At 34.9% G+C, this 15,988-nt stretch overlaps 3 protein-coding genes across 3 annotated transcripts; all 3 read left to right on the top strand.

Annotated features, from left to right (window-relative positions):
• Positions 1 to 513: 513 nt before the first annotated feature.
• TRIADDRAFT_62351 (uncharacterized protein) lies at positions 514 to 5,320 on the top strand (the record flags this gene model as incomplete). Its single annotated transcript, XM_002118285.1, has 14 exons — positions 514 to 588; positions 1,437 to 1,598; positions 2,028 to 2,127; positions 2,703 to 2,768; positions 2,914 to 3,092; positions 3,620 to 3,715; positions 3,766 to 3,951; positions 4,038 to 4,163; positions 4,308 to 4,360; positions 4,447 to 4,540; positions 4,687 to 4,743; positions 4,836 to 4,895; positions 5,073 to 5,119; positions 5,194 to 5,320. The coding sequence occupies 14 exons, from the start codon at positions 514 to 516 to the stop codon at positions 5,318 to 5,320; spliced, it is 1,428 nt and encodes a 475-aa protein (XP_002118321.1).
• Positions 5,321 to 8,605: 3,285 nt separating this feature from the next.
• TRIADDRAFT_64418 (uncharacterized protein) lies at positions 8,606 to 10,141 on the top strand (the record flags this gene model as incomplete). The annotated part of the gene is made up of 1 exon (XM_002118284.1): positions 8,606 to 10,141. One exon carries the CDS (start codon positions 8,606 to 8,608, stop codon positions 9,977 to 9,979), a length of 1,374 nt encoding a protein of 457 aa, XP_002118320.1. The 3' UTR covers positions 9,980 to 10,141.
• Positions 10,142 to 12,382: 2,241 nt separating this feature from the next.
• TRIADDRAFT_62349 (uncharacterized protein) lies at positions 12,383 to 15,400 on the top strand (the record flags this gene model as incomplete). The annotated part of the gene is made up of 11 exons (XM_002118283.1): positions 12,383 to 12,509; positions 12,553 to 12,636; positions 12,973 to 13,008; positions 13,489 to 13,610; positions 13,856 to 13,972; positions 14,073 to 14,218; positions 14,346 to 14,433; positions 14,521 to 14,724; positions 14,893 to 15,001; positions 15,070 to 15,176; positions 15,281 to 15,400. 11 exons carry the CDS (start codon positions 12,383 to 12,385, stop codon positions 15,398 to 15,400), a joined length of 1,260 nt encoding a protein of 419 aa, XP_002118319.1.
• Between the last annotated feature and the right edge of the window lie 588 nt (positions 15,401 to 15,988).

The raw sequence follows: 15,988 nt of genomic DNA, 5'->3' as shown, positions 1-15,988 counted from the left end.
GTGTGCACTGTGCAGTACTAGACTAGTTTTTTCTTCTCAGGCGCTGCATAATAATAGGCTACGCCGCTGTTGCACTTTGCGGTAAAAGATAATCACTTTATCATAAAAGATTTTGACGACATCTGTTTTACACATGCTTGCATTTAACGTTATCGTCTGACAAGGCAGTTTGATGAAGCTGCTAGCAGAACACTACTACAGAGTCGTCACTAGTACTACCAACTGTCAAGAAAAGAAGAGCTTACATACTGTATCTATGAAAAGTAACTACAGTACAGTATACTGTACACTGTACAGTGTACAGTACAGTACTGTACTGTACTGTACAGTACTTGTTGTTACTTCGCTTTCCTGTGTTTCATATACATACTGTAGACTCAGTGTAGAGTTAACTCGGTGCTTTTCATGAATACAAAAATCATTCACGCTTGCGCACTCTAACGCCATTATTCATCCTTGGTTTTGTGACGAAGTCAGCGTAAACGCGGACAAATTGTGCGGACTAGCAGTGGCATGGCTGAAGTGATTGGTGTTTCAGAATTATACAAGCATTATGGCATATTAGCAGATGCTGCTGATAAAAATCAGGTACAGCACAATTTATTATGTATAAGCTGCAGTAATTTGATAAGCAAATTTCAAGGTAAATAAAATCTTACAAGGAAAGATATCCATTTTTTCATGGCAACCATTTTGTAGTAGGATGGCTGTAGCACATTGCTGTTGTAGTACAGTAGGATACGGTAGGGTAGGAGAGGATGCTTCAGCGATTGATAAATAGGTCATGGACAGTAGTAGTAACACATTATTGATGGCTTTTTTCCTTGAATAGCTCAGTAAGTGAGCGTAGTATACTACTATATCGCTTACACTTGCAAATTTTGGCTATGCTGGGCTATGTAGATGCAGTGAGAGAGTGCTATACGCGTACAATACTACATTCAAGATCGTCCAATTGGCTACTTGTCCAAACCGTTGCCATGATATCGTTGAGTAGCCTGGTTATGTATTCCTGGTTGAACCCAATGTTTAAAGTCTACTTATATTGATATTAATTACTGCAGACTTGCATAGGAATGGCAGCAAACTGTTGATAGTCATAGTACATAGTATGACTGTACATTAAGATAATGATCGAGATTGGTGAAATTGAATCATGGCTGGTGTTCTGATGTGCATCAATATACTGCGTTGAAAAATATTGACCATATCAATTCGATCGAAGTAATATTTTACATTTAAATGGAACGGTTATGTATCGTGATTGCTTACCTTACCACCCCTATAATATTTGCAACGGATATCATAGTAGATCGTTACAACGTAATGGATAGGCTTTTCTTAAACTCACGAGTACTTTCGAAACGCTTGGAAGATCAATTTTAATTTCAGTTTTGGGTTGCTCTTTGAATTAATTGATTATATTCTATCTGTAGCATGCCGAAAGTTACAAGATTATATTGCAAGCTACGCAAGGCGATTCGAAAGAGAAGCTACTTTCAGCCTCATTTATTCCTAAATTCTTCAAGCATTTCCCAGATTTAGCTGAAGAAGCCTTCGATAAGCAGATTGATTTAATTGAAGATGAAGAAAGTAATGTTAGTATCGTTTCATACTTGCAGTACAGTGAATGATACATTAGAATAGACGTGACTTCTTTGATAACTAGCATTCATATCCAATAACACCAGAGGTCATGGCTAGTACCAGCTATAAATTGAAATCTCTAAGCTCCCTAAATTGTATCTAAATATGGCATTGTTCGTCTTGGGCTAGTGATTCAATTTGCTGTATAGTATTTTATATTTGCCTAACATTTGTAGACGCTAGTGTTTGGCATTGTCAGTCTACTTTTCATTATCGGATACTAACAATAGTGTTAAACTAGTTTAGCCAATTTATCAATTGTTAGTGTTAGTTTATTTAGTAAATGGAATAAATCACTCATAAAAGCTTATGCAAGTACGCAAGTAAGTATTTAGACTAATGATAAAAATTAATATTTGTATGAAATTACTTATTACTAGGTGCGGAAGGCTGCTGTAAAGCATTTTCCTGAACTTTGTAAGGACGATAGCCAATATTGCAAGCGGGTAGCTGATATCCTGACGCAGTTTTTGGTAACAGGTTAGTTGAAGTAATTTGATCTCTTGCATACGTATACATATTAATCTTTCTTGCAAAGATTAAGATAGAATTAGTTGTCCAAGACAAAGATATTGTAACCAAATATAATAACGTGGTAAATGCGTAACTGGTTAATACGGCTTTAGCATTGTCATCTGCATGAATGTTGTATCAGTGCTAAAGCGAAATTACATGGGCAGCCATTTCATGTTCTGACTACTTTGCGAAATTTTGCTAAATGATCTGTGGATAATGCGTACGATGAACTAAACGTCACTTTATTTTTAGTCGTGTTACCTTCGTTGGATGCTTTATAATTATTAATAGGAAATACTTTAAATATATTCCTTAGCTAAACTAGTAATCATATTATCGAAACTCTAGCCGATGGATATCGGAATACTGGAGGAAGTATTAAATGGTTATTCATTTGCTCATCTTATATATTGCGAAGTAACACATAGTAGGCTGCAACAGTATGCTGCCCATTAAATTTTTTGCTCATTGTGTTTGCTTTACCTCCGTTAATAAACGAACAGAATGACGGATGAATTTTATAACTTTCGAAATAATAGATATTGATGCTGAAGTGACATTGTGCAGAAGAAGTATGATTACTTTATTGGTTGCTGATCCTACTGGTAATATATTTAAAAAGCTATATTAATCTCAATAAGAAAGCTTGCTAAACTTGCTGTCCTGCTAAGCTTTATCATGCAAAGTAGTATACTAGAATCTATTGTGGTATTCGATCTGACCAGAGTTTTATTACAACGTGATATACAGGAGTTTTAGAGGTTATCTTCTCTCATATCAAAAGTAATGCTCAAATACAAGGCAAAGGCTTGAATTGTATGCGTCGATGTGCTATAGCATGCCTCAAAGTAGCTGTAAATGAGCTGAAAGGGACTTTATTTAACTCAAACGAAGACAATGAACGGTTTCTAGCGGAGCAGATTAAAAACGTACTAAATCTAAATTTATAATTTACTTCGTTTCTATTATATAATATCAATATTGATATCATCACCAAAAATTGGTACCTATCTATTGCGACTTAAAGGTATGGTATTATATAACAAATAATTATTGTAGGCTTTAGGTAACGATGTCACAGAGGAAGAGTTTGCTGATCTGATGAAAATTTTAAAGTCATTGAAATATACCACGAAGAATCCGCAAGTGGCTGTAGACGCAATCATGCAACAAATTGAAGTCAAGGAACAATTCAAGGCAAGTAACTACAAATATACTTAGTAATTAAGCCCAGATTAATTTAAAATTCGGATTATCTTTCCGTTATGATGATATACTCTCGGCTAATTAGCAGTCAACCTTTTGCGGATGTTCTGCTTTCGGTCCGTTCTGCTATGATTAAACAACAGTCTCGTCCTTATCCTGAATAAAACTTACATTGAGATATTTCATTGTGCGTCTCCGCTGAATATAGTTATATCTAACTTATTTTATTTTTAATGTATGACTTGTACAGCCTAAAGATAGCAATAGTGTTGGTCGCATCTTGTCTTGCCTGAAATCTACCATTCCGTTTATACAGGTTGCTTACATTGTTAACAAGTTTCCTAGTGTAAGATAATAAAGACACGTACTAACAATTTGCTCTTTCATATGTTACAGAAAGCAGGCTCGTCGTCAGCTCAACTGATGACGTACGTTACGAGAAATGTTTTACCAGTATTAAATTCAATTGATGGTGAAGGAGAACGACTTTCGATACTAAAGTGTTACGCTGAAATTAGCAATGGCTGTCACGATACTACAGTAGCAGAGGCTTGTGCACCTTTGCTGTATCCGATCTTGATCGTAAGTTTTACGTAGTAATTTAGTTCTTTACAGGTATAAATAAATGTATATATAACTTTCTTAATAAGAATACTTTTCCCTTACAGCAATATCTTCCTGAACCACCAGATAATAGTCAAGAGGCGAAAGAGGAGTCCAATGATACTGAGCCTAATTATCAGTTTTCTTATGTAGAATGCTTATTGTATACTTTTCATCGGTTGTGCAGTGAGGTAAAGTAACTACGGCATAGTATTTTAAGAGGCCATCATTTTCAGTTGTACGCGTTAATTAATTGTAGTATTAGGCACCTAATTAACTTTCTATGAACTTTGAAGAAATTGTTCAAAGCAGTTTAAAATTTAAATTTATTTTAGTCTCAAACATTTATCAGCGAAGATGGCGATAAGTTCAAAGATTTCAAGAAGAGGTAAGCCATTCATCACAAATAGCAAGTGTGTTTGGATTTATAATTTTGGTACCATTTGGTAATTTCATGTCTGTATTTTGTTTAAGACTACAGTATTTTACGTTGTGTTGTCAAAATTATACAAAGCGATTGAGATCCTTTCTACAAGAAAGGACTGCCGCGGCATTGAAGTTGGAAAAGGTTAATATAATCACATAAATGAATTTTATGTAGCCAGTTTAATAAAAATTTAAGACCCGACACGTGAGATAAATGGATACTTTTTCTCTGTTTCACATTTTAATAGCTTTGTCACATAGTATCTTCAATCTGTACTTTTTTTATAGAATCAGATTAAGCTCCAAGCCATCAAGACCATGACTAATATTACAAATTTAGTGAAGGTATCTTGTTGTTGCTTTGTTAAAATGAATGATGAGTTAAACAGCAGCAATTGGAGATACTGACTTTACACTGTTTTTATAAAATCTACCAGGATTTTTTCCGAAATCCTCTTTCGTTTAAGACGCAAGTAACGCTATCCTGGCAATCCACAGTAAGTAATAATCAAGAATATGTGTCTTTGCTTCGTTTAATTGATATAAGAATTATGGTTATTAGAAGATAACCGAATACGCTTATCATTATAGTTATTATACGGTATTTAAATGCATTTAGTGATGATAATTACATGTGTGGTACTCGTTTAATAACTACTTTCCTTTGGAAATAGGCTGACAGTGCGTCTACGGCGCTACCGAACGAAAGCAAAGGGCAACGGTGGGTACTAATATACGTATGTGTGTTGTTTCTACAGCTAAAATAATTAATAGAGGCCATTCTTTACATTTAAGGAAAAGAATTACGTTCGATGCAGCACCTGTTCCTGCTAAGAAAGCTAACACTACTGCAAAGCAAGGCGGAAATAAACCGAACCGTCAACCTTATCGACCTCCTTATAGGCGATCTAATTGGTCTTAATCCTGCTAATGTTTATATATACATATATATATATATACATGCTGTACCTTAGCTCTTTGCAGCCGTAGAGATTAACTTCTTGGTTAGTTGAAATAACTAATTGAAGTTTAATTAATTATCAGAGTTAGTTTTTTCCTGATAGTTGTTACTTTGCTCGAAGTATATAGCTGAGCTTGAGTACAGACCGAAGGTTGGGCCAGTAGTCGTTCCAAAACTTACCACATTAGATTGATTTAATGAAGTATTCTGTTGGTAAAATGTATGCTGTCATCATGCACTCTTATTCATACCACTTTTTCTTAATTTCTTTCTGAAATAATTCGATCTCAAACCTTTGTAGCATATTTATACCAAGATATCGATTTAATAAAACCTTTGACGAAACATCGGTTTACTACAGTGTGAAATAGCTAAAGTCCATGATTCGCACTCTTGCAGTACGTTAACAAGATTGAAACCATGATACTTAATAATTTCAGCGATCAAACATATATAAACAAAAATTTACAATAAAACCTGTTTTATTGAAACACCGTTTTGAAGTGCAGTCAGTATTATTTAGTCCACGCCAGTCAATTACGATAGCTATCCTTTAATGTATCGTACGCGTGAATCATTGGCTTTAAAAGATCGGAGTTATCATTTTAAAGATAAGTTGCTGGGCTGGGGGTTTCTCTCAAATCGCGGCAATTTAACATTGTATTTCAAATAATTTTCCGACGTAAATCCTAAAATTATACACCTAGATGGTAATGTGTACAAAAATGTTTATGTCTACTTAGACATAAGCAAATTAATAGCATGCTGTATGAATGAGATTTTCTGATAATATAATTACATGTTACAGTAACTTGGTGCTGCTGTACTCAGCACACAGTCATCTCTATGACTCTTTACTCAGTCGACAGGACAGAGAATTCGTTATACCAGATATTATCAGATTGCAATATTTGTATGTATACGAGTATAAAAATCTGTTGTTGCCTAATAATTCCAAGCTTGGAGGTTGCTTATGGATTTTAAATTTTCAGAAAATGATGTGCTAATTGCAGAATTCAATGTTCAGACTGAAAAATAAGAGTACAGTACAAGAAAAAGGTGTTTAAGAATTTTCATTCTATCGATAATATTATCATCTATTGGGCATATCTAGTTGCAAAATAATTATGGGTAGTAGTGGCAACCTGCATTCACCAAGTCAGATCAAATACGTGTATTTTATATTATATTTATTTATACGAGTGTAACATAGTGTTACTGTGCACATCCGTATCTCATTTTTTGAAGCTCTTTCAGTCTCCAGTTTCATTTTACTTTACCGTCATGGATTGGATATTGCTTGGGAGCAAGATTGATGCGTGAAAATACTGTAAGTTGTAATTATTTCCATCGTTAATAACAGCTTCAATATGTTCAAAAGTGATTACTCGTCTTATTAATAACTCTATAATGGTACGACATTTCGGGTTACCAATTTCAGTGAGTTTTCATAAACGACGTGGGTAACAGGTAGTTTTAAATAGGCAATTACAACTTATTGCGATCAAAATTCCAGTCAAATACAATCCACTTGGCTTCAGTAATGAATTAGCAAGGCCTTATCAATTTCTGTAATCACTCAGTATCAATATTGCTTCGGATCGCATCTACTCGTATTCTATTGCGATGCAAAGACGCTGATGCAAGCAGCGCTTAATTCTTGCTAGCCTTAAAAATACAATCGTCTGCCACCACGTACACCAAATAATGTAAACTTTTATTTGATAGACTTACAGTATAACCTCCCTGGCGTTGCTACACTCTATCACAGGAATAATGGACGTTAAGTAGACATTTTGTTTTACGACTAATCGATTCTGTCTGTGGGGCCCACATTACCCTCGTTTTTTTAAATCTTCATAAAAGTTTCATCTCTTGTATAACCAACAATCTTTTTTAGATTGCTTTATTCGACAATTGTGCTACAGATTCTGTTCACCAACTCCACAGAATAATTGACGTAAGAGGAGAGTTACTCTATCTCTGTCTTCCCTTGAATTCGAATGCAGTACGTGTTTGAATCGATTGCAATGGACATTTGCTTTTCGTACCGCCTGCTGTGTTGACTGCTATCAGCCCGGTTTTTCGCTAAAATTAGACCTACGCTAAGCGACAATCATGTTGCTCCTTCTTATTCCTATTGCATCATTATACAGTAAGTGACGAGATTTCATTTTTTTGTCAGCGTGACTAGTAGTGTAATGACTCATTTCCATTAAAAGGAGTTTTAATGGTATCATGTGTCGTAGCCTGATAGGGTATAGAAGAGCATTTTTAGACATTTTTCTATCACCGTGTTTATGAGACGCCATTCTCAATTTTAAATATTCATTTATAGAACTTTCCATCACATTACGTGTATTACTATAGCTTTTGTTGGGGTGAAAAATCGCTACTCTAACATGTCTTTCTGTGGCCCCAACAGGATTGCTCATTACCATAAACTTGCTTTTAGCAGTTACACGAATGGCTATTACCCCTGTTTACCCTTTGCCACAGGCAGTTTTACCTGTTTGCCTAACTCCAATGGGCCATCTTAAAATAACAATGACGTAACAGGATCGCTCTGTGAAATTCATTAATTCATTAATTAAAAAGACCTTCAGTACAGTACAGTACAGCACCGGCAGTAATGTGTAATGTTTCTCTAGGAATTGTTCACTGTAGAGTATGTACAGTACTATACTGTATGTTGATGAATATTCAAGCTTGTACTGTACTGTATAAGGTCAAAGTACTGTACTACAGTACACTGCCTGTGTTTACTGCGCACTGTGTCAATGTTGATAACCCACGTAGAGGAATACAGTATGAACGCTCGATTGATTTGTAGACAATGACTCTTTCTTTGTTTGACGATCGATCACGGTAGTGACTCGTTACGGTAGCGTTGATCCTAAAAACAAATACAAGTCAGTACCGTAATGATGGTGCACATCCAGTACAATACTGCATACTGTACACTGCACTTTCGCATCGTCATCCCCCAGCGGCCTCATAGGTCAATTACTGTACCGTACTGTCATTACCCTGGTAAACAATTGCGCTTATCTAAGTAAATACGTTCTAGACGTTTCGACCAATGACAGACTGCACAAGCAGTGACGATCACGTGATATTACCAGAAGGTATAAAAAAGCCTCGAGGAAATCAGTTAAGTTAGAATCACAATCCCTTGCCGACAGAACTCTACGTCAAACGAACTTTTGTTGAAATCCCGCTGTTTTCACTTTTTTTCCCTTCATCATGCAAATTTTCGTCAAAACTTTGACAGGAAAAACCATTACTTTGGAAGTTGAGCCAAGCGATACTATCGAAAATGTCAAATCCAAGATCCAGGATAAGGAAGGAATTCCACCAGATCAACAACGTTTGATTTTCGCTGGTAAACAGTTAGAAGATGGCCGTACTTTGAGCGACTACAACATCCAGAAAGAGTCGACTTTACATCTTGTCTTGCGTCTCCGTGGCGGCATGCAAATTTTTGTCAAGACTTTAACTGGCAAAACGATTACCTTAGAAGTGGAACCCAGTGACACCATTGAAAACGTCAAATCCAAAATTCAAGACAAAGAAGGTATTCCACCCGATCAGCAACGTTTAATTTTCGCTGGCAAACAGCTAGAAGATGGTCGCACTCTGAGCGATTACAACATCCAGAAAGAATCGACACTTCATTTGGTTTTGCGCTTACGTGGTGGTATGCAGATTTTCGTCAAAACTTTAACTGGAAAAACCATCACTTTGGAAGTGGAACCAAGTGATACCATTGAAAACGTGAAGTCAAAGATTCAAGACAAAGAAGGCATTCCTCCAGATCAACAGCGACTTATATTCGCTGGCAAACAATTGGAAGACGGCCGTACATTAAGCGATTACAATATCCAAAAAGAATCCACACTCCACTTGGTATTGCGTCTTCGTGGTGGTATGCAGATATTTGTCAAGACTTTAACGGGAAAAACCATTACCTTAGAAGTCGAACCAAGTGATACTATCGAAAATGTCAAATCCAAAATTCAAGACAAAGAAGGTATCCCACCAGATCAGCAACGTCTTATTTTCGCTGGTAAGCAATTGGAAGATGGCCGCACGCTAAGCGACTATAACATCCAAAAAGAATCCACTCTTCATTTAGTGCTTCGTCTTCGTGGTGGGATGCAGATTTTCGTCAAGACACTCACTGGTAAAACAATTACCTTGGAAGTCGAACCAAGTGATACTATCGAAAATGTCAAATCAAAAATTCAAGACAAAGAAGGTATCCCACCAGATCAGCAACGTCTGATTTTCGCTGGTAAGCAATTAGAAGATGGCCGCACACTAAGCGACTATAACATCCAAAAAGAATCCACACTTCATTTAGTGCTACGTCTTCGTGGTGGTATGCAGATTTTCGTCAAGACACTCACTGGTAAAACAATTACCTTGGAAGTCGAACCAAGTGATACTATCGAAAATGTCAAATCCAAAATTCAAGATAAGGAAGGTATTCCACCAGATCAGCAACGTCTCATCTTCGCTGGTAAGCAGTTGGAAGATGGTCGCACGCTAAGCGACTACAACATCCAAAAGGAATCTACACTTCACTTGGTACTGCGTCTTCGTGGTGGTAATTAATAAGAAAACCAATTGTTAATTTTCCTTTCTAATATACGCTGTCATCGAGAGTCTGTTCAAAATAATTACTGCTAATGCTAGTTATTATGAGAAATTCAATTTTCCTGTAATTGTAATGAAATATTGAGCTTGATAATACAACAAAATAAAATTTGTTCAACCTTCAAATGAGCCCGGTGTTCGAGTTATTTTGTGGAATTAGTAAAATGATTACGGAGTACTTATACTCATCAATAGGCGAGTAAGGGAATACTGAATCGCGGAATAAAATCTGACAATTTCAGTTTGCGGATGAAAACTTTCTAGTGCGCAGATTATATCGGATAGCATGGAACAAATTCAAATCGTATCATCCATACTGTACAGCACAGTATAAATATATATACAGCATACCCACTGCTGGACAGTCAAACATTTACGGATATATTTGTTGTAAAGGAAAAGGATATAGGTTAACGTTGTGTAATAGCTATGCAAGTCATTTTATTGTGAATGACTGCTTGAAAAGAGAGTAAATTTTTGCTTCAGTGATAGACGACGATCACATTTGTACTTTGTCAATTTGAAAATGATCGCAGCCATCAGGGACAGCAGTTTTGGCTTCGAAAATAAATATTGTTACAAAGTAGCTCGCAGCATTTGCTGGCAAAATTTCTTTGTAGGGTTTTAAAATCTTCTTTCAATACTATGTTAAAAACGAATTGGAAGCACTAGATAGAACTATAGGGCTCAATCCTGATACTATTAACATTTTTAACTAACACTGGTTTTAATGTGCTGCACGTACGTATGTCGCCAATGACCAGGAATAGCGTACAATTTTTTACTGCCTTTTTATTTTTGCCTTAATTGATAGCCTTTATTAATTTAGGGTAACATCTATGTGTGAAGTCTGACTACTTTCGATAAAATAGACTCAAACAAAGGCCGTATAAATTTTCCAAAGGAGCGCTGAAAGACTGATTTAATTTCGCTAGTCCGAAGTATAGTTTACTGTATTTGCATTTTATAGCATACGGTAACTCTGTTGCAAAATTGTTCTGATTCTGACGTTATCGTAGGATGATGATACTTTCAAAATATCTAGCTTAAGCTTTAAAGATACTGAATTGAAAGTACGTAGAGTACAGTTTCCACTAAACGTAATTTTATTTTATTCCTAATATGAATGATAGCTAATACGTACTAACATTATTATTAATAGCCAAACGTTTGTCAACTTTTATCCTTTAATCACGAATTATTCTCGTTCCTGGTTCGTCATAAAGTAATCATTACAACGTTGGTGTTACCATTTGATAGACTACTTCTCGAAATTGCACGGAGTCAAAATATTATTTTTTATTTTTTTTGGTCGCGGTTGTATTGTAAAAGTTTCGTTTGGTATCATTTCAAGGACTACAGTAAATAGATAGATTGTCATACTTGCTCTAGTTTACAGCACAGGGGAAATGCGGTTATGGTAAAATTAGTCATTATCGTTGTTCAGCGCTCGTATAAAATTGTAACTTATGGCGAAAAATTGACAATAAGGTACGCTTTAGTCACTGAAAAATATGGACGGTTATCTTGTACGCGCATTTAACTTGACGAAAGTACCTTACTAAATTACATTATAATTGATTATTGATTATTGATTATGTAAAATTAAAGATCTGAAAGAACCTTGATCTCGAATTGATTTACTGTACTGTATAGTTTTCGTATCCCTTCGTGAGTTAGTTATGTCTTATTAAGAAATAATTGAGCACGGAATGTCATTGCAATAGGTTCAGATTTCTAAATACATCGTAACAGCAAACAAACTTCGCCATTACTGCGTGATAATGACGACTTGCAAATCTTGTTTTTATTTTAGCTTTCATTCATTCATTGTAACGCTCTGCGTCTGTCATCAATGGAGGTGAATGGAGTCACGTCTGGCATCCCTTGTCATGATACAATAGACACAGACATACTGTAGCCGTACAGTACTTCAGGGACTTTTCTCATACAATGCACATTTACGTAAAATAGATGTCGCTAGTTTCGAGTATATCTCGACTGTAGCATGAGTTTTCAAACGACATCTATTCTACACATTTGTACCATACAGTACAGTATAAAAAATTGAAAAGTCCCCTGATAGTACAGTACTAAGTACTCTGTTTGCTATTGAACATGAAAGTCCATACTGTACCATACACGTACAGTCTAGTACTGTACAGTGCCATAGAGATATTTTTTCTTTATACAGTATACAGTACAGTACAGTATAACTTTATGGTCCATACAGACAATATCGCTTCGAAATGTGTTCCGCCAAAAGAGCTGGCCACCTGGAAATTTATAATATGGTTTAATTTGGGATATATTGTGGTCCTTTTACGTGCGATTTTGCTTGCAAATTAATTGTCAAGGATAATGACATCCAGTTTTAAGAAAAAATCTTCTAAAGGCATCGGTAGCTATCCAAGAGGCACTACTCCATCGTTACGGAATGGCCAGCTAATCACATCGACCGGTGTGCCAGCTATTGACAGTCTTATAGGTATACTCTATTAATGATCTAATGACTTGATTATACTTGAAAGGGTTGAACTCTGTTAAAGCAGTCTGCATCCTTGCTACTGCATTAACAAATAAACTGCATGGTGAAGGAGTCATGGTTAAACGATGTAAGATAAAGCACGATACAGTACAGTATTGCCCTGGCACTTCTACCCCTAGTACTGCAAACTTCTGTGTAACTCTCTACTGCAGAGATCGAGACGTTGAGACAATGACTAACTATATATAGACCACTCAAACTTGCAATTGTGATGAGTATTATTTCATCGTTAAAATAACTTGATGTGATGATCATATTTAATAATAAATTACTGCATGTAATGGCTACATTCAGTAGGAAATTCATGCTGTAAGTTATTGAGAATGAGTAATCAGTATCGAATACAAATGCAATGCTATAATTAATTAATTAATTAATTATTACATATTTATTATTTATCTAGGTGGAGGTTTACCTATTGGCACAACCTTAGTTGTTGGTAAGTTTACTTTAAATCATCAATTCCTATACTCTACAATCTTTCTGCATGTAATTTCGTAAGTTATAATCACAGATATATCGTCAATGAGTGAAATGATAGAATAATATAATGAAGAATAGAAATACGTAATCATAACCAAACAGCCTGATACTGCAGCTCTATACGAGTATGTTGCACGTATTTCTTAAGTATTAATTTCAAAATACAGTATACAGTATAGTAAAAGATATTCAAAGATGATAGAATAGTATGTATAACAATAGAAAAAGTAATTACAATTATCAAATTTTCAAATTTTATTATAGTAGTATGTTTAATGATTTAGTATCGTGAATATTCAGTAACTATATTTGTTATTCTTAGTTTATACATGATACAATTTTAGGGTGACCTATATAATCTGTTGGCTCAATACTCGGGATGGTTTGCAACTGTAATCATTGTTACATTTTCTATTTATGCCGTACATTAATATAGAGGAGGATATTTCCAGTTCGTATACCAATGCGTTAGTGAAATATTTTCTAGCAGAAGGAGCTGTATGCAATCATGCGTTATGCCTTGCTTCAAGTAGTAATCAACCAGAAAGTATGTTAGAGGTACGCGAAAACTTAGATGATCACTTGGTAACCATCAATAGCTGTTAACTTTTACATGTTGTAAAGCATGTTTATTGTAATAGACGCGCTATATTTTCTTTGCGACTAAAACTATAATAAAGAAAGCGTTTAAAAGGGAAAGTATACTGCTATAGCTTATCTATTTCGGTAAGAAATAAACTAAAGCATATCGAAAATTTATTAATTTTAAGAGGAATTCTTTATACTCTGTCTCTTTGGGTTAGGGTCTACCTGATATCGATGATTCTAGCAGCTTCATCAATACAGTGGATGAGCCCGGGTTGGATAAAAAACACAATATGAATATTGCTTGGCGATATCAAAATTTACCTACGGTGCAAGTGAGTGTGTAAACATGATAAGTTGTAATTCATCTTTTCCAATCTATCCTAGCTACGAGTTAATCGTGCTATCCTCTGTATATACTATCTTTGAAATCAGAGTAGTACAGTCACATCAGGCTTAGGCCATAGTTTCGATCTTGGAAAGGTTATGCCGAAGAACTTGATATCACCACTGGAAACATACTTTTTCAAAAATAACCTTATAGCTTCTGAACAAAATAAATTAGATCATAATCTGAATTGGTAAGCTATTACAGATCTCTAAAGTGCTTATTGTATCTTGATACACTATCTCATTCCCTGCTAATATTGTTAAACTAAAACGAATGTATCTATTGTGAACTTTAAACTTGCTATATTTATTTCTTAGGAATACGATCAACCCTGTTTATAGCAGTTTATTATGCTACATATCTAGGATAATATCTGAACATGGCTTTAACAAAACTAATAGCGACGTAGGCGTTAATTAGTCTCATAAAATCGGTTCTTTCATATTCGGCGTCCTTTGATCGTCGACTGAACTAAATATTTTCATTATTTAGCAGTTAAATCATGACCAGAAAGTATTACGAATTTGTGTATCTGGCCTAGCTTCCCCTCTATGGGGTTGCGACGGAAGGGTGGTGTTACATGATAATCCAGAAATATATGATCAATCTCTTCTTAAATTTCTTATTGCATTAAAAGCATTACTTCGTGATTCGTATGCTGTATGCATGTTAACGATACCAGTATCAGTATTTGAGGTAAGTTTATGTAGTAAAAAGATTTGGAATAGTTAATTTTTCCAACTATTTTTATCATATCATAGCATAAAAGGTATTAATATACTGTCTATTTAAGACTGGTAGCTGACAGCATCGATACTGTTAAGTAGCTTGTATTAAAATTTTTACGTTCTCCGTTTATTTAAGGATGTTGCATATTTACGTAGAGTTGAAAAGATAAGCGATACAATGATAGGATTAGAATCATATGCGGATTCTGATAAGGAAATTAATCCACTTTTCCGAAACTATCATGGTAAAGTTTATGTACCGAATTTATAAAAATTAGTTTTTCTAATGTACCACCTACTTCTACCAATTTAGGTTCCTTTCATATTCGTAAATTGCCTCGGATTAGTACTTTAGTTAGTCATATCCCAGATACTAGCTGTTTAGGCTTTAAATTAAAGCGAAAAAAATTTGCTATTGAGGTAAGATCTTGGGTGATTCTCTGACAGAACTTATTCCTTCTTCACGTAGAGGTATTAGTATAAATGGTTTTACGTTCTATTAAGCTGTTGCAATTTATCTGTAGAAAATGTTCTTACCTCCTGACTTATCAGAGACTGTCAGTAGAGCGCAGGAAGATGCAGCGCAGAAAACAAAGCTATCAGCTTGCCATAATGTTGGTCATCATAAATCTATGGACTTTTAAAACACAATTACTAATACCTATTGGGTTTAGTAACTCGCTTTTATTTTTTGTCGAACGTACAAAGATTTGGGATCAAAGCAATGTAGAAATTTTATATTATGTACTTTTATAGTTAATAGTATCCGCCTGATATATATTAGTACTTATGAGGTCGAAATTATAATTAGGTACACGGCAAGTTCCAATTAATCAATGTGCATAATGGAGACGAAATATTTTTTAATTTCAATTATAAAGTAAACGTACTTGTATTTGTAGTCAAAATGTGATGCAGTGTAAGTTATCATTAGCTTAGTGTATTTTCCATAATTTAATGTGAACTGATGCAATAGGCAATTTATTTGTCGGACTGATTATAATAAATAAAATGAATTTGTATTATTAATAAAACATGAGTTTATAAGGTTTATGAGTTTCAAAATCTCAGCATGTGCAGGTACGGTTTCAAAAATTGGATTACAGTAACGCAAGGATATATTGATTATAAGCAGTAACTGATCAATTCATCAGAAAGAGGAATATTTAGTATATGTTTTGATTTTAAGTTGATTTCGTGTAGGATCAATTGGTTTATGCATTTACTAAGTA

Source organism: Trichoplax adhaerens, genomic scaffold, assembly GCF_000150275.1.
Source record: "Trichoplax adhaerens TRIADscaffold_42 genomic scaffold, whole genome shotgun sequence".
Classification (NCBI taxonomy): domain Eukaryota; kingdom Metazoa; phylum Placozoa; class Uniplacotomia; order Trichoplacea; family Trichoplacidae; genus Trichoplax; species Trichoplax adhaerens.
The sequence above is the reverse complement of the archived record's forward strand: the minus strand, read 5'-3'. Positions and strand labels throughout refer to the sequence as shown.